Genomic DNA, 23,831 nt, shown 5'->3' with positions numbered 1-23,831 from the left:
TAAGTAAAAATACGGTGTTAAAAAGTTGGTTTTGCAATGCAACTAAAAAAAAAAAAAAAAAAAAAAGAGACACTTCAGCATAACATCTTTTACTGATGCACATTAATATTTGTTTTTACAAAATACATATATGGAAGTCCTAGAGCCTCTGCATTCAGAAGTGCAGTAAGAACGAGGCTCGTGTTCGAAAGAAAACAAGAGGCAGAAGAAACGTGCCGAGAGATTTTTTTAAATTAACTACATACAACTCTATCTCACAGTATATGAACATTTAACATGTATCATAAAACAACAATAAAATAGGCTTCTTGATAGAAAAAAATATGTTTTTCTAAATAGTGAAGATTAGCCCTATCTATCAAACAACCGAAGAACTGCAACAAGCTTACTTTCTCTGAATGCTGTCGGCAGGCCGTACGGGTCAAACATGGGCCGCCTCAGCTTTTCTGAAGAGCATTTCTGTCTCTAGAGCTTGGCTACGGCAAGGACAAAGATGACAATTCATAAAAGTACAGCTGAGAAGTGCAAAAATAGCTTATTAAATCCGTGGGGCTTTTGATCAAATGTCGACAGCAGTAAGCTACAATAAATGAAAGTGTGTTGAGCCAGAATGCAAGGCAGGGCTCTGAACAACTGCGAAAGTGAGATCCTTGGCATTTCGCATCTACAGTTCCTCCTTTACTCATCGGCGCCGAACTTTCGACCGAACTGGAACTCGCACGTATATTGCAAAAGTTACTTTCGTAAAGCACCAGGTAATAAATAGGCTTGTACAAAATGACTCTCAAAGACACGCTGAATTCATTATGTTCCAAATAATGTACAATATTCAGGATCTCAACTGCATCATTTATGACAGTGTAGATCTGCGTCCGTAAAATACGATGGCACCTCCGGCCGCTAAAATACGGGTGGAAACAGCACCCCGAATTAAGTCAAATAAATTAATGCGATTTGATAAAATTCAATGTTTTTATGAAATGGAGATTACAAATAGTCTGCATCAAACGAATGTGATTGCGAGAGCGACTTCGTGAACTGAATGATGATGTGTTTGTGGCACAAAAAAGGGCATCGAAGCTGTGAAACGCCCTGCCTCGACTCAGATGAGATCAGGACAGATGAAAGCCATGAACAGATTGCAGACTGAACGCCACTGGCATTGGCAGGGTGTGTGCTCGAGTCCGCTGGTGGTTTCAGGTGACGAAGGTGGCCGTGTCGTCGCTGGCTACTCCATGATGGCTCGGTAGATGACGGGTTCGATATAGTCCCCTCTGTACCTGGAGTTGATCACTCGCTGTCTCTTGCTCTCCTGAACCTTCTTCTCTCCAAACATCTCGTCAAAGCGCATGTCCGATGCCTTGGACTGAAATACACAGACACATGAAAATCAAGTACTTTTTCAGATTTTTTTCCGTAGCGATTTTTAAAATGTCTTTATTAAAGAGTCAAAAGCCATGAACCATCATTACAACCTTTGAAAATCGAATAAAAAGACCAAATCGCCCTTATACCCTTTAATAGGGCACTATTTGAGGGAACGGCCATTTGTAGTGGTGTCCAAAACCCTAGTGGATTTCACTCATTCAATCCCACAATGCACCAAAATAACAAGATAATACGCTCAATGGTTAGAGAATACCCATAATGCAATGTGACATTCGTGCGCCAAATGAATTTCCATGCCTGGAACTGAATCATCCATCCATCCATTTTCCAAACCACTAATATCATACAGGTCTAAATTCCTTTTTAATTGATTATTAGATTATTTAATTAAGGTTTAGCTTCCATGACAGAGTTCAAGATAAATATTTTCTTTACTACTGGAGCTGCCAAGTTTAAAATGATTATCAAACCGCAAGTACAAACTATGCAAAAGCGGAAACCTCTGAAGCTCTCAGTGTGTGAATTCACTCACTCCTTCAAGAGGATTATATCAGTGGAGCAATGTAGCGAATAGTGAATGAAGGTATAGTATAATCAACATTTAAACAGTATAATCAAATTAAAAACAATTAAAATATGACATATGACAAAAAAATCTCATAGCGAGCTCGTCTTGATCACATCATCTGCTGCACATTGGAGTGGGCGTTCACTTCCGAGCTCTTTTGTCATCATTTACTCGCCGCAACTCTTTGATTGGTGGGATTTTCTGTTATGTATTTTTTTCACCACAAATTGAGCTTTTAAACACATATTTTATTTAGCAGGCTGACGGCTTCAACAGAAACATCGATTAAAACCCTCGCAGCTCTCAGTTGCACAGTCTTTAAAAGTTTATTTTTTAAAAATCAATTTCCTTAAGGAGAAAATGAACAATTGACAGAGTTTTTACTTCTGGAACCTGTTGAACATTACATGCTGAAGATTTTGAACTATACAAGCTCAATGACTATTAAAGGAGTAGTTCAGTTTTAAAAAAAAATTTTGCTGATAATTTGAGATGGTCCTCACTTCAGAACACGAAATCCAGGGGGAGGAGTTGGATCCAGATCCTTAACCCCACCCCTAATCCTACACATCTCCACCCCTTATATCTGGATCCAACTCCGCCCCCTGGATCTCGTGTACTGCAATGAGGTGCTGCTGGATAATTTACTCACCCCCATGTCATCCAAGATGTCCATGTCTTTCTTTCTTCAGTCAAAAAGAAATTAAGGTTTTTGATGAAAACATTCCAGGATTTTCTCCATATAATGGACTTAAATGGGGTCCAAACGGTTCAAGGTCCAAATGAGAGTTTCAGTGCAGCTTCAAAGAGCTTTAAACGACTCCAGACGATGAATAAGGCTCTTATCAAGCGAAACGAATGGTCTTAAAAAATAAATAAAAAAGTTTAAGTTTTATAAGCACAAATGCTCGCCTTGCTCTGTTCTGTGATGCGTGTTCGTGACGCTCCTGTTTGAACTCGTTCATCAAAATGAACAAATCTTTTTTCGAGTCATTTTGTTCGTTGAATGACTTATTATGTCGGTTTAACGAGATATTGTGTCGTTTTAACGAGATATTATGACGTTTTAACGAGATATTATGTAATTTTAACAACTTAGTATGTTATAACGAGATATTATATCATTTTAACGACTTAAGTCGTTTTAACGACTTATGTGGGTATAGCGAGATATTATGTAGTTTTAACGACTTATTATATCGTTATAACGAGATATTATGTCATTATAACGACATACTAAGTCGTTAAAACGACTTAAGTCGTTAAAACGTCATAATATCTCGTTATAACGAGATAAGTTTTCTTTTTTTTCTCACCTTGTGGTTCAGGGCTTCTGTAAAGTACTATTGTCACATCACAATTTTTATTTTTATTTTTACTTGCAATAATCCTTAACATATAGAGCTCACCAGACGAGATTTGACCCTCTTGGGCAGCTCTTCATCTAGGGTGTAGACGTCATCTCTCTTAGTAGTCAGCTGCGATCCGTCCTCAAACTCCACCTGAAGAGAAGCAGTGATTTACTAAACGCAGACACAGGAACCTTTGCTTCAACTCTTCTCTGACATTTACCTGGTACATCTGAATGATATGAGCTGCCACGAATTTAGCTCCATACACAAGACCATCCGTCCATCTGACCTGAACCACTTCACCCTGTGGAGGCGGACCCAGCTGAGCGCAGTCTCGGTTCTACACAAAAACATCAATATACAAGAATATGTAATATTGTAGTCATAATTAGGCAAAGCATAAACAATGGTTTAAAGGTTTGGAGTCAGTACTTTTAAAAAATATATATATTTTGTCCAGAAAGGACGCATCAAATTGACCAAAGGTTACAGTAAAAACGTTCATAATGTTACAAAACATTTCCATTTCAAATAAAAAGCTGTTCTCTTAAATTTTCTATTCATTAAAGACTCCTTAAATAGTTTTAACACAAGTCTAAAATGCTGTTTTCAACAATAAGCAACAAATCATCATATTAGAGTGATTTCTGAAGGATCATGAAGACATTCAGTTTTTGATCACAGGAATTAATGACATTCTAAAATATATTATGATAGAAAATGGTTATTTAAAATTTTAATTATGTGGCAATTTGACAGTTTTCACTGTATGTTTGATCAACTAAATGCAGCGTTGAGGAGCAGAAGAGAAACTCATTAATGACTTTTTAAGGCCTGCAAAACTCAAATTTTCCCCTGATACTTCCTGGTTTTCCATGACTTCTAAAATCTAGTTAAAATATGAGTTAAATGCACCACGTCTTGTGCCTTACCACAATGTCCTCTGGGAAAAGGTTATCACTGAAGGAGCCATCGTCAAAGTTGACCTCATAAAAGGTCTCTTTTGTCAGCTGTATGACTTCACACTGGTAGTAGCGTCCGTTTTTGTGTTTGCAGATGACCTTCTGACCCACGCTGAGCTCTCGCATGGCTGCTTTATTACGCTGCAGAGGAGAAACAGACATCAGGCCCAATGAAACATCTTGTATTTCTTCCTAAATTCCATGTCATTTTTTTTTTTGATGTTGTAATTTTCCTAAGTTCCATCATTTCAATTACTCTGTAATTTGTTTTAAATGACTGATCCTGGCATCGACATAAAATGACGGTCACTTAATGGATAGGAGGGTGGAGGCTTTTCAGAATAAAAGAAATATACTTTTAATATCAGGCGTAAATTATTCAGGTGCACATAATGAAAACGATCACGGTCATAAAAACTTTACTTTTTAATTAAGGTTTAGAGAAAGAAAAATACAACACATAATCATGTTCTATAGTGGCCTAAGGGGAACTAAAATGAAATAGGAAGTAAATGTGATTTAACAGATGTGTTATCCTTGTTATTTTTTGTGATAGGACACTTAAAACTACTGAAGTAGTTACAAGGGGGGAAAACAGTGATGTTAGTGTCACGATTCTGCCCTCGTGTCCTTGATTTTCTTTAGTCTTGAGGCAGGATCATGATGGAAGACCCATGCCTAAACCAAAGCAAACTCATCCTAGGGCGTCAAAAAGTGACGCTTTTGACATTTCGTCTAAATCCAACGCACATGGCACCCTTTAGCGTCAATATAACACGCACAGAGCTTTGTTCGGTTATGGGTAGGTTTAGGTCTGGGGTAGGGTTAGGGTTAGACCACTAGGAGGCGCCTTCTGGCCTAGATGCATCTCATATTGATGCTAAAGGGTGCTGTGTGCGTTGGATTTAGATGATTCAGATTATTTTATTCCATGCCATGTCTGCAGTCAGAGCTATTTTCATGGCAAAAATTCATTTACAAAAATACAAACATCATATAAATACAACAAAAACTTTAGAGTTTCAGGGCTCAATACCTCTGATTGTACCGGGCCTTTGTGGCGGCAACAGGTGACGTAGACGACGAAGGGCCAGTTGTCCGGGTGCATGATGACGCCTGCGGCCTGTGCGCAGGTCGGGTGGTAGGAGGTGGGGCAGCGACCGTGAGAACACTGCACACAACAGCCTGACGTCTTCTTCATCCGCCGTTTGCAGTAGTAGCACTTCTAAAAGCAGACACAAAACAAGAGCTCACAGGAAGTCAGTTAAGAGGAAGCGAGTCCTCAAGTAACTCTGTGTCAAAGCCATTTCAGTAACAAGTTACAAACTGTGCCAAAAAGTGTTGTTTTCTCCTATGAAGGATGTGGGACATGACTTAAGACAGGTCTAGTTGTTGATTGATGGAGGTTTGGTGTAAAACCACAAGTGAAATGTTGCTGTTACCGCACAGAAACTCACCAGTTTGAACCTCTGTAAGGGAATGCCGCTGAGGTCCACGGGTGATCGTTCAGCGATGTTCACAAAGCGAGCCTCTAGCACTGCCACCGCACACAGGACATGAACCCATCTGTGCACGAGACACACGTCAGGAACCACAACATTTACAGATGCTGACGAGAACAGCAGGATGAATCTAAAAAAAAACCTCTCAAGAACATGTCCGAGTCACATTTCACCTCCGAATCAAAACATAAAAATAAGCATTTAGGAAAATTATTTCTTTTTTGGATTTCTTACAGTGGGACATTATTATAGTTTGTCTGGAAGTTTTACTTTTGAGTGTTTTGTAATTACCATTACTTTCACATAAAAGGTCGCATTAGCAATTAAAGAAAAAACACTTAAGCAAAAGTCAGGTCAAAGTATCTGAATAATTTTTGGTCCCACATTTAATGAATTTTACAGGTAGTCCTCTGTATGAAGATTTTTTGGATGTCCATTGTCTATGTGTATATGAACGACGGTGAGGCATGAACAGTCCGACGCGCAGCGGACACCTTATAACCACGGCCACTTGCCAAATAACAATTTTATTAGTTTTACAATCGAAATCTAAAGTTTATACAAACAATAACTTGGTTTCCCTGGTCACGCCTGACGGTTTATCTTTTAACAACTGGAGATATTTAGAGTCCGCTCAGCTCGGAGAACCCTTCAGTTTAGCTAACTTACCAGCCAGAAAGTTACAATTTTTTCATGTAAGTTCAGCTTGTCTAGCCATGGGCGTTACACTTTCGTTTTTTAGTCATGAGCCTGCACTTTGACTGCATGTTGCTATGGTTACGCAGATGATGTAACCAGCGCATTTATTTATTGATTTCAAACGGTGAACTTCTTCTTCTCTAGCACTTTTTAATGGACACCCTGAAGCCAATCAGAATTGAGTATTCACCCAGACCATGGTTTACGTAAAATTACACATGGCATAACAAATACTGAGGTATAAATAATTTTACTTAAGCAAATATCATTTCTTATTTCTTTCTTTTGAGCAGTTCAGGTTTTGTGAACTTCACCTTGAAAGATACTGATTCCTGTACTCTCAAACCAGAGTTTTGTAACAAGTGAAGTTGCATGGATACAAAAGGTTCTTGTTGCTCTAAACTAAAAGCACACAAAAACACAGCTCTAGGAATTCAAGAGCTAATGTAACTTCTAGGTCAGGAGGCATGGACTTAGTGGACTTTCGTTTTACTTACTTGCCATTATTGGCTCTGTGTAACGCTCCTCCTCTCAACGAACACAGACAGCAACTCTGTCAGGAATCACAGATTCAAACATCACTGACATCATACTTGATATTAACCCTTATGCTGCATTAGGGACATTTTTGGTCTTTTGCAGTTTAATTTCTTTGACCATTTTGGCTGTTTTAATGCAAATGGTATGAAATTTGGCAAAATTGTGACTTTTTGGATACATGTAAAAAATGTGATCCCATTTTGCAAAATATGTATAACACACACTGTGTAGATCAAATAGTAACACTCAGCACCATAAAGACCAAAAATGGCCCATTGAAACCCATTAAAACGTTGTTTAAATCTGAGGCTGTCAGTAATACATGAAACATGATTTTTGCACAAACATCCTTTCATTTTGAAGCAAAAGCATTATATTTGCATTATATAGTGTATTCCACCAGATGACGTCACTACATATTTATTCCCTATGGGTGGAAATGCACCTTATTTTAGGCAATAGGCAATGTTTAATAGGTGGCCATTTTTGGTCTCTAACGCGCTAAGTGGGATTTTTTGCAAAGTGGGACTGTGATAATCCAAATCTAAAGTTTTCTCTTTGCATTTAGTTTATTGAAAATAATGGAATTTTTGTGTTTTTTCCTCTTATACAAATCGATGGTTTCGCAAACAAAACTGGTAATTAAAGGGTTAAAATCCTGAAATTGAATACATTTTTGGTAGTTATGATGAGGACTGATGCTGGTTAAAAGATTTAACTTGGTAAAAGTGGAAAATAATAATAATATATAATATTTTAGGCAATGTTTAATATGTGGCCATTTTTGGTCCTTAATGTAAAAATCTAATGCAGCACAAGGGTTAAACACAGAGATTATGGGTTTAATGCAAGTGTACATTGGCCCAAAAAGTATTTGGTCACATTGAATGTATGAATGTCACTGCATTTGATAAGAAACATTGTTTTAAAGTAAAATACACTTTTCAAGTAAAACATTTCACAAAAAGAAACATAGCTCATATTTTAAACATGTATGTTGTATTGTTGTTGTTTTTAGAGCTGGACGGCCTTAATCTTACAGGAGAAAACTTCAAAGAAAGTTATACGACTTTGTTACATTTCTGGGTCTCCAAGTGTCCAAAACTTTTCGGGCCACTATATGTGAAGATGTTTATGTGTACCTCAGAGAAGGCGTTGGCTTTACAGCGGGCACATTTCCAGTCTTTGGAAATTCTCAAAGCGGCCACACCGTAACAACCTGGAACAAACAGAGCAAATGAAACAGATCTGAACATCCTTCAGGCTTGTTCGATTTGAACCGGCGCTGCACGGACCGATCGGTTAATGACAAAGTACCGCGAGAGCGTTTTGCCTGTTGTCAGAAAAGGGTGTGTTTGAAAAATCTCGTTCACATGCATGCTGGTGTGATAGATTTTTAAACTGTATATTAAACTAACCATGTTTCTAACATCTAACCTTATCTAACATGCTAACACCTAAAACGTTCTGTTCTGTGTTTTTGTTGCCATACTCCTGTTGAGTGTAAAAATAACTAGACGGATATTTTACTAAATGTATTTCAATTTTTTAGTGCTATGTACTAGGGGTGGGTGATATGGCAAAAATATCATAAGTATGTACTATGTAATCTTTTTTTAGGGTGACTTTTACCAACTGTCTAGGGACTGCAGATGAAAAATAGCCTTTAGGCTTATTCTGGCATATTAACAAAAATGTTTATGAATATGCAAAAAAACTTTTGAATGGCAATGTATGAAAAGGGAACTTCTCTGGTCCAGCACTCACTGGTGTGCACACGGACTCTGCACAGGGAGCAGCTGATGAGCAGGCTGGTCCCGTCCTCCTCCAGGCCAGGTGTGGGCGTCTGGTCCTCCGCGCTGTCTTCTGTGGTGGTGGTGAAACATCTCTCTGGAATCAGAGGCTTGGTCCTTATCTGACCCCTGGGCAGCACCACAGCCGGCTCGCTCTCGCCCCCTTCAGACTGAACACACACACAGCGAGTGTCAGACCTTCCTTATACTCCAGTGACAGGAAAGAAATTAGAATAAAAAAATCCATATCACGGTATTTTTCAAACATTATGACGGTATCATTATTTTTCAAGCATGACTGGGTGTTAATCTAGTGATTGAGAGAGGAAATACCGCAGTAGATTGACTTAGAATGCCCTATTTTACTGTCATGAGGGAATATTGTAGAAATCTATACACATAACGTCTACACAAAGCAGCTCAAACACTGCTTCATCAGGAAAGATTCAATTGAAATATCATCAAAAGTTTTGACTTCGAGACGTGCAGTGCTCATGTTTATTCAACGATGTTAAAGCCTTTTGGAAATCAATTTGTGGTTGGCAGTGTTGATATTGTGAACCAATATGAGAAACACTGTAATATAATGTGACATCTGTCAATTATAGTTTAACCTATCCATCTTCAAAGCCGTGCCCTAACCACAGTGCAACAGTGAAAAGCGTCCCCAGCACTGTTAAAGCAACACACACTGCTATTTATATCAGAACTAGTGCTGTCAAACGATTAAAATATTTAATCGCGATTAATCGCATTAATGTCATAGTTTACTCGCGATTAATCGCACATTTTTATCTATTCTAAATGTCTCTTGATTTCTTTTTGTTACATTATTTTTTTTCTCATTTTAATGCTCTTATAAATATGGAAAAGTGGATAAATTATTATTGAAAATAACATTGGAATAGTGTTCAATTTCACACTAACAAACAGCCTATAAATAATCTCTCACACAATGTAACACTGTCTATCAATAAAAGGGTGAAAGAAATACTGACGAGGCCCTAATATTGGCGAGGGGGCGGAGAATTCGCATCATCTGTGTGTGTTTGCTTTGCCATCATCAAGTGGTGTTTCAGACTGGACGTGCTGCGATGATGATAGCTCAGTTCACAACGACAAAACACAGATCACTTTGGTCTTGTCAATGGGACAATATGGCAAATTTTTAAAAGTAAACTTTCCATTCAGAATTTTAGGGCATCCATTTCGGCGTCTTGCGCTCATCATTCACTCAAAAGTAACGTTACTATTTGGCCGGCTTGCGAGTGTGTGCGGCACAAAACGTCCTCGCGCTGCGCTCTGAAACCCTTTCATTTCAATGGCTTGCGCCACGCGAGGACGTTTTGTTGCTTCTTCGACTAAAGCGCAAGCGGATCTAGACTGTAAACAAAACAACAGGCACGCCGCAAACACACGTTTGGGCTTGCGAGCCGCCTTTTAGTGGATGACGAGCGCGAGACGACGAAATGGATCAGGACGCATGCCGCGTCTGTTGCAAAAGCATGTAAAAACTACAAAGTTTGCTAGGACCAAAAGACCGTTAATCGCACGATAAAAAAATTAACGCCGTTAAAATGGGTTTGCGTTAACGCCGTTAATAACGCGTTAAACTTACAGCCCTAATCATAACAAAAATAAACAGTGTGAACCGATATACCGGCCAGGACTAAAAAAAAATAAAGGCAGATGTCTGAAACAGGCCACCGTACCCGTTGATGAGCCTGAAAGATCATGCACACAGCGCAGTATGGAGGCAGCAGACCCATCTCTCTGTTGTACTCTCTCTCTCTTTCTGGATTATACGGTCTGTTCTGCCACAGCTGGGTCAAAGGTCGCGCCCAGGCCTCCCCGTCGAGCCCGTCCTCTTCTGATGCAGCCTGATCCTGCAGCTCTGCACATGCACACACAATCACAGCATTCTTCATTCAGAGGATGCTTTTATGCAGTGTGATTATGGCACTTTGGTATAGCAACTTTGGTTTTAAGGTTTTTTTTTTAATCTGTGTTACAGTGTAATTATACACTTCAGTACTGAGTTATATTAATAAACTACATACTTACTTACTATAGGGTTAGGGTAGGATTAGGATTTGGTTGAGGGTTAGTTGCTTGTAATTATGCACAATTTTCTTCTAGTTAACACATGGTCACATGTACACTGACCTTCATCACTGATGCTGTCCTTCATCAGAGGATGATGCCTGGGCAGTCTGGGAAGTCTGTGCTGAGCTTCCACTGGATGTTCATCTTCTTTCTGCAGGACCACACACACACTCATTATATATAGCAGAGCACACAAACCCCCTAGTGAATTATGATGGAACTGCAGGGGGGTTGTGATTCATTGCCAGAAATACCAATCAAATGTGGGGGAAAATAAACTAAACTGTAAAAAACAAAAATGTACAAATATTAATTCAAAACCGTTTTTACACAATAAATACACGAAGCACATAAACATGCATCGTCTCCACAGATAAATGCACTTAAATGCATTTGAGCATTTCAATTGATTTATTACTCTTTTCAGCATAAGCGTTCCTTTCCATGAAAATTAGGCGTATTATTTTGTTATATTTTCTGGAGCAATTAACGTCACGCTACTAGTAATCATGAAAGCAGGTGGTACTTAGACTTTTATAAAGAGAGATGTTTTAACTGATGACAGCAGTAATTCATCAGATGAGGAAGAGCGCTGTAAGCGGGCTCATATCCAGACATGTGAAGTAGTAGAGTGCAGTTTCATCACTTTAAATAGCCAGGTCTGTGCTAGCGGAGAGGTTTGCTAGCATGAGGAGGTAAAAACTGCATCCTCCACGATCTAGCGCTCAAGCATTCAAGAAGAAGAGTTACGTTCAGAACTCCTTTTGTGGGTGTGTTTGCACTGCTAACTGATTTGCATTATATAGTGCTGCAGGAATGAGTCCTAAAACCTGGACACAAGTTAGCATTTCTGAACTTCCATCTTCCCAAAGTCAGTGGGTTTTTGGTTAAATGGCTGAAATACGACTTGAGGTTTAACACAACCTCAAAATATTACTCAATTTATTCTGTGACATAAAATACAAATTATAAAATACATAAAAATAAGTTGTATCCATTGTTGACGAAGTACAGCGTCCGTGGGAAGCTCGAACACAGAAGACCTGACAGCTGGTGAACATAACACACTCGACAAGCCGCAGAAATATGGCCATGCCCTTTTTTGCGTATTCCGGAGGGAGGGTTTATGTAAATGTGTGGGTTAGTGACGTCTAAAACCCGCTGTAGTCCCATTCGAGTCATTTTTGTAGGCAATATACTTCCTGATTTTTAAAAGACGATATCTCTGCTTACACTAAACTTTCAGCGCTGCAACTTTGCAGATACTGCTAATGCACCAACAGCAACATTACACACTATTTAAAGTGAAAAAAGTGAAAAATCGCAATTAAGGTAAAAAAAAAAGTAGTAAAAAAAGTAGTAAACCCATAAAAGTAGTATAAAAAGTAGTAAAAAGTAGTATCTTAGTATTGCTTGAAGCTTTTACTTGTCTTGAAAAAGGCGGTTGCTAACAAGTGGCTAAATGAGACTACAGAGGTTGTCGGACACACGAATCTTTTCACTTTTACAGCTAGTTTATAAATCACACTCTTGCAAACTATTCTAACTCAAACTATTTCTTTTTAAATATAGACAAAGAGTTTAAAGAGTTTGGCTGAAAGAGTCTGAAGATTAATGGAGGTGACATTGAAGTCATGTGACCGTGGTGTAGCTCATTTGTAGCCAAACTCTAGCTTTTTACTTCTGCCGATTGTACTTAGACTTCAAAATTCATAACAGTTGTGTTCATTTGTGAAGGTTATCATGATGAACAGAACATGCAGGAATAATTAAACACCTCTATTGTTCACAGAGCTTATTTCCTGCAAAAATCCAAAAGGTAATGCTAACTTCTGGGTTGGTCTACAAAATGACGTCATCAGCGAGCGCAGCAGTCAATCCCTTAAATGAATCAGGCGTTTAAACAACAGAGACAGACGGCATCATACGCACCTTACAGTCCTCTTGGGAATCGCTATCAGAGTCGCTGTCTCGATAACTCTCATGCCGAATGCGCGGCTCGGGATCGCTGTAATCTCCTTTAGCGTAGCTGTGGACGTGCAGCACCTCAGCAGGGCTCAGCGTTCTCTGGAAAATATGCTGGACTGCGGGCGGACACACCGGACTACCGCCCACTGACGCTGATTCTGCAAGAGTAAGATTGATGGCTCTGCTGGATTCTGGAGTGACATGATATGTGACGGCGGAGTTAATGCTGGGCTTGTGTTTAGGGCTGTAACTGGGTTCTGATTGGGCATCACAGGTGGGGGCGGAGTTAATGCCGGGCTCATATGGATCAGGACTGATGGTGTTTATAATGCCGTTGCTGGGTTCTGATTGGGTATCACAGGTGGGGGTGGAGTTAATGCCGGGCTCATTTGGATCAGGGCTGATGGGGTTTATAATGCTGTTGCTGGGTTCTGATTGGGCATCACAGGTGGGGGTTGAGTTAATGCCGGGCTCATATGGACCAGGGCTGATGCTATTTATAATGGTGTTGCTGGGTTCTGATTGGGTATCACAGGTGGGGGCGGAGCTAATGCCAGGGTCATTTGGATCAGGGCCGATGGTGTTTATAGTGCTGTTACTGGGTTCTGATTGGGCATCACAGGTGGGGGCGGAGTTAATGGCGGGCTCATTTGGATCAGGGCTGATGGTATTTACAGTGCTGTTGCTGGGTTCTGATTGGGTATCACAGGTGGGGGCGGAGTTTATGCCGGGTTCACACAGAATTGGGCTGATGGTGTTTATGGTGCTGTTGCTGGGTTCTGTGATGTCATCACAGGTGGGGGCGGAGTTAATGCCGGGTTCACACAGAATTGGGCTGATGGTGTTTATGGTGCTGTTGCTGGGTTCTGTGATGTCATCACAGGTGGGGGCGGAGTTAATGCCGGGTTCACACAGAATTGGGCTGATGGTGTTTATGGTGCTGTTGCTGGGTTCTGTGATGTCATCACAGGTGGGGCCGGAGTTAATGCCGGGCTCATATTGACCAGGGCTGATGGTATTTACAGTGCTGTTGCTGGGTTCTGATTGGGCATCCCAGGTGGGGGCGGAGTTAATGCCGGGTTCACACAGACTTGGGCTGATGGTGTTTATGGTGCTGTTGCTGGGTTCTGTGATGTCATCACATGTGGGGGCGGAGTTAATGCTGTGTTGAGAGGAGATGCTGCTGGTTACAGACACGAGGGGTGTGACGTCAGCGGCAGAGATGTCACTGGAACAGGAATGGGGGGTGACGTCACTCGGCTGAGCATCAGTGATGCTAACAGTGTTTGGAGTGATGTCATCAGAGATGGTTTGGACATCACAGCTTTGAGTGACCTGTCCAGACTGAGAGGCATCACTTGACAGAGCCACATCATCACCGATGCTATTTGTGGATTGTGAAGATGAGGTGACATCGGGATCAGAAGGAGTGATGTCATCTCTTTGCTGCATCGCGATGTCACTGCTGGAGGTGGGGTTTGAAGGCGAGAGTTCCGCCTCCATGCAGGGAGGGGCTTGACTCTCTTGCTGCTGTGGAGGGGGCGTGTCTGTCTCCATGGTCTCCTCAGCTTTAACATCACCTGCAGAGAAACACATTGGTCAGTTTAGTATTTTTATAATAGAATTACCAGTAGGGGTGTAACGGTTCACAAAAATCCCAGTTCGGTTCGATACAAAACGGTGGTGTCACGGTTCGGTATGTTTCCGATAAAGCAAAGAAAGAAATGCCAGAGAAAATTCCTTAATTTTAGAAAAAAATATCTAATTGATTAAATAAATGTGAGTTTTTCCACATCTTGAAACTTTTATTTTATAAATGAGTCATCTCTGAAGGATGAAAAAATAAGGTTTTGGTCATCACATTAAAAATAACATTTAAATATGATAATATTTGAGTTTTGAAGTGCTGGAAAAAGATGCGTGATGTTCTTGAAAGGATTTTACTATTCCTGCCAAACTTTCATGGACACAGTTAGTGTTACGACATTAAATCCATGGTGAATGTTGCTGATTTAACTAGTTCATTCATCATGGCACAATGTTTCTCCTGGTTTCCACATAAGCGATGTTTAATCCGTTAATAACAGAGAAACTTGAATGCATCTCACTAGATCTCGCAGCAATGTTATTACTTATGTGGCGAATTCAAATGCTTTCTTTTCTGGATCTCTTAGCGTGTAGTAACAGTGCCCACGCTGCACTGACATTGGTTCAAGTTTTGTCATTTGATGTGGTGGTCGCGCGGGTTCAAGACCAATACATGTATCGTTACTCCCCTAATCGGCAGGTATCATATGCTGTACATGAGACTCTACCTGGGTCAGTGGAGATGGATTGTTCCCTCTCGTCGCCTGTCTCAGTCTGGATGAGTTTGGCTTTCTTTTTCTCGACTTCTTCCTCTTCTACCTTCACTTGATTGTCGTCTTTTTTCGCATCATTTCCAGTGCTGGGTCTGAGCCGCTTCTGCCCCACCTTCTGCTTTGGACTAACGCTGTATGAAGAGAAGGGAGATCAGAGACCAATATACACTTTAGTGGGTCGAAATTATAATTATTGTGTAGTTTTCAGTCCCACTTTATATTAAGTGGCTTTAAGCACTGTGTGCTTGCATCGAAAAGGAAGAAAAATTGTGTATTGTAAAACACTTTTGCTGCTATTGAGGAGTGACAAGTATATGGTTAGGGACGGGTTAAGGTGTAAGGGAAGGGTCAACAGTGTAATTACAAACGTAAAAAAAGCTGCAAGCAGCAATTACCAGGGCCAAGCACAATCAGATGACAAAACATGCCAACATGTGTCAGACCAACTGCAGCAAGGAGCAATTGAAGACATTTAAAGATGAATTTAGGCAAAATGGCTGAAAAATCGCATACAATTCACTAAAAATGTGATTAAATGGATTATCACTTTCAACCAATAGGTGATGTAGTTACAAAATCGATGTGATGTGGTCAGAGTTTGGTGACGATGAAAAAACCCTTTAGACCAGTCGCATTAAAATATGCAGATTTATTCAAAAGTTATAAGAATTATTCAAAATTTTGTTATAACTTTTATTATGACCAAAAGGTGGCGCTGTCTTGAAATCTTTTGAGTACCTTCAGGGGATGGTGCTGATGGCACAAACTGAGTTTCGCAATGTTACACCAATGCATTCATTAAGTGTAGCATGTTATGTTCTGTTATAGCGCCACCAAGAGGCTCAGTCACACAATATATTTTAGATGTCCTCAGAGTAATAAAAATGCAAATACCTCAATTCGTTTCGAAGTTATAGATATTTATGTAAAAAAAACACGTAAAAAATGACTGACACGTGACTTTGATTGAGTTTTACTACCCATTACCATCAATATTTTTGCATTTGGGCATTAGCACATAGCCAGCGACCCATGTTTCCAATTTTCTGACGGTGGTTTCGTCTCGATCGGATTACATAAATTAATTACAGAAGTACTTACATGCAGGTATTTTTCAAATACAAGTACAATGTAATGTACACAATAAGTCCATCGTTTCAAATGATTAATTATTATAGTTGTTAGAGCCACTTAATATAAAGCGGGACCTAGTTTTCTAGTAGGGTGCCATATCTTCTAGCATAGCACAACCTTCAGCAGCGTTTATTTCAAATCAGTGTTTATACACTATTATATTATTAATTTAAGGGGTCATGACATGGATTTTATAAAAATTATTTTAATATGTTCCTTGAGGTTCACTTATAATATTAATAAAGTTAGTAAAGTTTATTTCTACACACCTGTTGATTTGCTCTGAAGTGCTGCTAGGTTCTTCATCGCGAACTGGCTTTTTCTCCTCTACCTCTCCTTTCTCTACTTCTGTTTTCTCCTCTCCACCATCAGTCTCTCTTTTCACCTCCTTCCCAGGTAGTGTTTCTGCGCTGTCCCCCTTCTCTTTATCATCCGTTTTAGCTTTCTGCTCGTCTCCAGGCTCCGCTTCACCTCGCTCCTCTTTGCTGCTATCGCTGAGCTCTCCCTTCTCGCTCACCGTCTTTCCGTCTGTCAGGAGCTCTGACGTCACTGGTGTGGTCTTTGAGTGGTCAATGGGCGCATTGTCCTTTCCTGCTTTCCAAAGTTTATAACGTTCTGGTTGAAACTTGCGAACAAACAAATCCATGGATATCTTCACCATGTCTTTCCGGCAGGAACACTGAGAAAGAGACACACATCAACTATCAAAACATGCCCGTGGCTGTCATTCTTAAGGCGGGGTTCAATTTAAGGCTTTTTAAGACCTGAAGAAATCAAAATTAATACCATACAGTAGGGGTGTGCAATATTGACAAAAATATACCTCGATATTTTCAACGTTTTGTTGATAATAATTCGATGATATTTTACTGATTGTGTTTTTGTGCTGGTGCATGGCTGGTTTAGGCCTGTTGTTGACAGCAGACTCGCGGACATATTCATATATTTCATATTCTATGCAGTGGTCAGTTCACAGCAGTGACAGAAATTATTAATTAATGTGCAATATTTGCCACCTTAAATTGATTTCCAGGGCATTTTCACCTATACATGGACATTTTTTTTCTAAATTTATTTAGAGTTATGCGTCACGTTTTATGTCATACTAACATTTAAATTAAGTTTTTACAGTAATTTAGACACAGAATCAGCATCAGAAGTGGCATTAATATTTACACTCCATTTACAATTGCATAAATAAAGCTATAAGTTTTTTTTTAAATCAATATTCAATATTTAAATATGAATTGATTTCTAACTTTAACGTTTTACTTTAAATATGAAACTAAAACCGCCAGTAGGCGGCAGCAAGTCACTGTCTTAATAAGTGAGTTGAGGGAGTCATTCGTTCAACCGATTTGTTCAAATGGCTGGTTCATTCGGGAAAGAAGCAAGTGATTGTTCATTGAATCGTTAAAATGATTCGTTAAAAATCCGGATTTTATTCAAGAAATCATCGCTGTCTGTTGCATTAGACTCTGCTACGGTTTCATTTTAAAATTCTAGTCTGCGAAATAAAGGGAATTATCAACAATATTGATAATGTTATGTCTAAAAACTAACTCACAATGTCAATTTATTTTAAATTTAACTATTGTATAACAAATATCACACTTGTGCACAGGAAAACGGCACTCTTACTGATATGATATTCTAATATAAGAACATAATATGATATAAATATAAGACAAAAAGTTATTTGGGGACGAACTATAACCATAGGAAGGAGCCCAGAAGGGAGGGGGTGAAGTGAATGGAAATAATGAGCAGTCGTCAGAGGTCTACAGACACTTGATGTTTATACTTTCTTTTTCAGAGTACTTACATTTTAATTATGCATTGATGTATACAGAAAGTTTAAACAAATTGGGAAGTTTTTTTTTTTTTTTTTAAATTACTGCCTACAATAACTTTAACTTACAACTGAACTGACATTTGCCAACTTTCTTCTTCTCTCGCGTGCAGGACCCAGACGTTATTCTGCCACGAATGTGATGCGAATTCTCATGTGAACAAGCAAATCCACAAAGATAGAATAGGCCAATAAAAAAAAATAATACGTACGCTAATTAGATGGTTTTAATTTGGAAAACATTTAAATATGACTAAGTCGAAGTGTCATCTAAAATTTAAGACCTTTCAAAGTAAAAATAAGACTTTTTATGGCCTTATATTTAAAAAATCTAATTTAAGACTTTTTAAGGATCCGCGGGAACCCTATAAGCCGCTTGCACAGTGAGTCCGAAATTTTCGCATGTCAAAAATAAATACGGCCTCACATTATGTAATCATGCTAGCACACTGCCTCTGAAACTTTCATCCGTCATTAAAAAAAAAAAAATCAGATCAGGTTAGATTTTTCTGTGTTTTTCGCATCCGTAGCAAGCAGTTTGAATGGAACATGAAGCCACCGAATCACGAATACGAAAATTTTAGGCTCAGTGTGCAAGGGCCTTTAAGATCCAAAAACGTACCAATGTTGCCACCTTGCCATAATCTATCCAGCGCTGGGATGCGAAGTTGGTAGATTCGGCACAGTTGAAGCCATGGTTAAACCCAGCGTGATATCCGAATGGGAAGGTCACAATAAACTGACCTGCTTCCTGTGTGACCTAATGAATTAAGCAGAAAGAAGTCAAATCATGAGATTAAAATCAAGCACGACATGCTAGGATGATAAAAATAAGGTAACTAACCTTCTCAAAGGGTATTCCATACTTTCTCAGAATTGACGGTGAAATTAAAGTCATTTTGTGTCGCAGGAAAGCTTCACAACTTTGGGCGCTTCCAGGGAAAAATCCTGCATGAATGAAAACGAGAAGAGGCCTGAGTAAATGAGTGGCTGAGGGAGAGGAAGAACTAATTATACGTTTTTAAAAGACCACCCTACCTTTAGCAAGACGCTCCAATCTTTTTCCTTGCTCTGGAGGCACAACATACCTGCAGGAGACCGAGTAATAACGCTTTTGAAATCTCTTTAGGACGGTATGAATATTAATAGGGCCTTAATAAGTCTCTTTTGCTCAATTATTTGATCAAAAATACTGTAATACTGAGAAATAATAAAATAGCTGTTTTATATGTTGAATATATAGTCAAATGTAATTTATTCATGTGATCAAAGCTGAATTACTTCAGTCTTCAGAGTCACACGATCCTTCAGAAATCATCCTAATATGAGGATTTGCTGCCCAAGAAACATTTATGATTATTAGCAATGGTGAAAAGAGTTTAAAATTGAAAACTGATCCATTTTTCAGGATTCTTTGATGCAACAGAAAATATTTTGTAATGTTAAAAATGTCCTTGCTGAATAAAAGTAACAATTTCATTTAAAGACAATTGAATGGTTGTGCATACGAACAAATGCTTCTTATGAGCTCTGTTTCCTGTTTCCTATGGGCAAATGCAAACATTAAACACGAGTTGAGACAGTACCAGGACTTGGGTTCTCCAAAGTGAAGGTAGTTAATGCTGTAGAGATCCATGTCCTCCGTGTGCCAGGCGAATGTGCTCTTCCACATCCCAAAATAAAGATATGGAGTGTTTACTCCTTTAATAGTGATTCCACTCTCTCTCTCCACAGTGTCCAAAATAGTGTTGAGACGACCGATATTCCACTCCGTCACGTCCTGTATACAGTCACATATTTATATATATATATATGTGCAATCATTGAATAGCACTATCATGACACTGTGTGTACAGGGGTCATATCTGAAATTTAAGATTTTTTTACTCACTGGATCATAGAGGGTTCCACTGACATCTGCTCCATATAATGGTGGATTGAATGTTAAATTCTTCCAATATTTCCTCTCCAGTTCATCAAAATCAGCATATATGGGATTACAGAACCTGGAGTCGAGTTGACATTATTTTTATAATATGACGCATCTCAGAGCGAACAAGAACATGTGGGTGATAATAATATTGGCCAGGCTACGTTTTTATGCCTCGAGATTTGAAAAGTAGGCTTTGTTATTATCAGCTACTCTTATGTTTCCCTGTCCAATCAGACTTACACTCCTGTTTAAAAGTGTGGGGTCTGTACTTTTATAGGTCAAGACATTTATAATGTCTATCTGTTTCTATTCATCAAACAAACTTTTGAATGGCAGCAAAAAAGTCACTTCATATGTGGAAATTGTTATTCCTCTAGAAAATAATGTGATGAATCCTGCATGCCAACATACTTATTAAAAAGCAAATTAGCAGTCATTTTGATTTCAAATGTTTATTACCGAATTAGGCATTAGGATTCAACCGTATCTAAACGCATCAACATTTGCCACTCACTTGTCTGTGTTGGCTGTTTTGCGGAACTCGCGGACTGTCATTGGCTTCTTCTGGATGTTGTACTGAGTGAAGAGCCCTGATTGGCCAGTGACCACCTGTTGAATAGGGGCGGGAATCACCAGATCATCGATGTCATCATATGTGCGCCGGGGCTTCCAGTCCTTTGGTGGCACCACCTGACACAAACAAACGCAGTTGCAAACTTCCCATCCACAACACCAAAGTCTCTCACAGCGATTTGAGCTGAATGAAAATCTTACGGCTAACTAACCTTTGCCATGCCGGCTCTGTGCGCCCCCTGCGACTCCATGTATGCGATGTATCTGTTGAAATCTTTGAACTCCTCTTTTGTGGGATGAAAGGTCATGATCCTGATGGCAGGACTCTGGGAGCTTTGAGAGACCGAGTCCGAAGCCATTCTGCCACTTGAACTGTATGAAAAACAGGAAGAATTCAGCATACTCATTTTTATTTTTATTTTTTAACTCTTGCAACAACCACACCACAGAAACATTGGAGGCTAATATTTGCATTGCATTTAGATTACTCTTGCTCCAGAAAACATCACCTGACCAACTACTAAACTCCACATGTAAACCACCACTACTGTTACTACTACGAGTCAAGGCTGGCACATGTTCATGATAACTTTAAACTCAAAATATCATCATAATAATAATAATTCAATTTGAAATAATTTAAAAATGAATCAATAAATATTCATTATGTAATAAAAGCTGTTTCAAAAAGTATTTAATGTTGAATAAAAATGATTACAAATATGTTTTCATTTAATTACATTTATTATTTTTTTAAATTATGATTAGAATTATCTTTAAATATAATAAGAATACAAAAAGTATAAATATTTAAAATAAAAATATTTAGAAAAAACACAATGAAACAGCAGTTAATATTGATTAAAATCAAACTGATTTAGACGGCAAAACTAGAATAAAACAACTTCTGACAGTTGACTGACAGAAATAGCCTTTTTTGCAATTATCAACATTATATGATAAACTACATACATTTTTTTTTACACAAATACATAACTAAACTCTTTTATTCAAGCTCACGGTATGTCATAAAAACCATTAACCCACTCTAGTGTTTAATAACTGCTATGATTGTGAATGTTGAAGCACCTGAGTAAACTCACACTAGCATGCTAGCTGACATTAGCCAGATTAACGCAAAATATATGCTAATTCAGATAGTTTAATCAGAAAGCATCACATCTATGAATGTATCATGATCTCATCGTCAGGTTCTGCTCAGAAACATTTAAAGTTTGACCTCGAAATCTCTCAAACTCACAGCAAAAACAACATCAAACACACACTGACGGCTATAGCCGCTCAAATGAACACAAACTTAACTCCTGTCGCGCAAACACACCGCTTCAGCTCAACACACACACGCTCATATACCTCAACACGATTTAATTAAAGGCTTTTGGAAGTGTATAACTGTGTTATGACATGAATTATTGATCTGCTCCAAACTTTGATGAGCCTGATGGCTAACTACTGTAAACACCAGCATTCACGCACTAAAACACACATGAAATCCCCCCACACACACGCAAACCAGCGCATATGTGTGAGGAGAGGCTGAGAGGACTTTACTCACGGGTGTCGCGGGCTCAGTTGAGGGATGTTGAGGGCGCAAACTCAGAAAAACAGCGCAGAAAAAGACGCTTACAAACCAGACATGTCCTCCATTAAAGCGGAGCGCGACTGCGCATGCGTGCAACTCTGTTTACAAAGATGGAAGAAGGCGTTCCCCTGCGCGCGGCCCCTAATCAACGCTCTGCACATGGGTCCTACGGGGCCTTTTAGATAAGATAATATGGAAAATTCGTCGGTATAAATCTCTCTATATGAATGATATGGGAACATAGAATAATATGGATCTTCACTTGTATTATAGACTTGTATTATAGATAAAGAATTATTATATGCAGTCATATAGATCATACGTGTATCCACAGTACTGTAGGTATTCACTCCACAAATGATATCGGGGCTTGTATATAATATGAATCATGAGGCAATATAGAGTAGATAGCTATAGAATAGGCTACATAAATAATATTAAGATGAGACAGAACCTTATATTGATTATATGTTTGTGTACATCTCTGTGTATTCCTATGGCACTGTAGACGGTATGCATCTCATATAGAGTGACATAGATGTGAAAATTTTGATTGTATAGATGTACCTACTGGCCTATATAGGGTTCATAAATAGTTTATAATAGTTTAACCCTATATTACATAAAGCTCACACGTCCTGTGCATGCATATGTCTCAAATATCGTATAGAGTCGTATGTCTGAGTAGCCTATACGGGTTATAAATGTTATAGATTATTTGTATTTAGATATATCTTTAGATTATTTAACTCAGTGCATGCATCTCAATATACACAGCCAAATAGCTGTTTTTATATAAAATTATGCAGATAATATATCTGTAATACATCTCTACTGAATCATATGGATGCAAACATAAAGAAAAGTTTATACTCCCACAGAATATATAGGTTAAGAACATATGCAACCATTTACGTGTGATAGCCTATTGTACAAATAATATATTAACCTTTATCGAGCCATATACTTCCAATTTGATATGAATAATAGACATTATTTCTAAAATTCACTCATCACATACAAATATATAAATTCAAAACACATACACTTGTGCATGAAGAAACACCCCTGTGTAAGACACTGCATCTGCAATATCTGAAATAAATTTGAAATGACTATAACTTTTGGAAAAATTGTCAGATTCCAGACCAAAAAATGTGCAATTAAATTATTTTTGAAGCTCCAGCAATAACAAAAGGCATTGATTATTGTCTCCAAACCGGGAATTAGGTGTAATTATTTGTTAATTAGAATCTACAATGGGAAACAACAAGTGTGACCTTAGAGCAAAGGGGCTATTTTAATTAGATAATTCGTTTTTAATACAATTAGCAAACCTTTCTGTCCGGTAGCTGGGGTTTTGGAGGAAGATTGAAGTCTCCAGGTGTTCCACAACTAATGAATCATGTAGAACATCCAATCCACATGCCTTCACATTAAACTGAGATGGACGGAGATCTGGCTCTCTGGCAAGGACACACACACACACACACACAC

The 23,831-nt window shown here is 38.7% G+C and overlaps 1 protein-coding gene across 2 annotated transcripts; it reads right to left on the bottom strand.

Moving 5' to 3' along the window:
• Nucleotides 1-73: 73 nt before the first annotated feature.
• Nucleotides 74-22,441, bottom strand: kdm4aa (lysine (K)-specific demethylase 4A, genome duplicate a). Of its 2 annotated transcripts, none has more exons than XM_039656508.2 (22): nucleotides 22,308-22,441; nucleotides 20,944-21,103; nucleotides 20,673-20,848; nucleotides 20,117-20,231; nucleotides 19,812-20,005; nucleotides 19,264-19,313; nucleotides 19,070-19,173; nucleotides 18,848-18,985; nucleotides 16,643-17,052; nucleotides 15,195-15,370; nucleotides 12,844-14,459; nucleotides 10,972-11,062; nucleotides 10,518-10,699; nucleotides 8,780-8,975; nucleotides 8,155-8,231; nucleotides 6,970-7,025; nucleotides 5,729-5,837; nucleotides 5,308-5,496; nucleotides 4,242-4,412; nucleotides 3,530-3,649; nucleotides 3,367-3,459; nucleotides 74-1,366 (listed from the first exon to the last, which is right to left on the bottom strand). In XM_039656508.2, the coding sequence occupies exons 2-22, from the start codon at nucleotides 21,088-21,090 to the stop codon at nucleotides 1,229-1,231; spliced, it is 4,548 nt and encodes a 1,515-aa protein (XP_039512442.2). In that variant the 5' UTR covers nucleotides 21,091-21,103; nucleotides 22,308-22,441; the 3' UTR covers nucleotides 74-1,228. The 2 variants fall into 2 exon arrangements, with proteins under 2 accessions (XP_039512442.2, XP_088989859.1); XM_089133733.1 differs by having other exon boundaries at nucleotides 18,860-18,985.
• Between the last annotated feature and the right edge of the window lie 1,390 nt (nucleotides 22,442-23,831).

This window comes from Pimephales promelas, chromosome 8 (genome assembly GCF_988280905.1).
Source record: "Pimephales promelas chromosome 8, fPimPro1.hap1.1, whole genome shotgun sequence".
Lineage (NCBI taxonomy): Eukaryota > Metazoa > Chordata > Actinopteri > Cypriniformes > Leuciscidae > Pimephales > Pimephales promelas.
The sequence above is the reverse complement of the archived record's forward strand: the minus strand, read 5'-3'. Positions and strand labels throughout refer to the sequence as shown.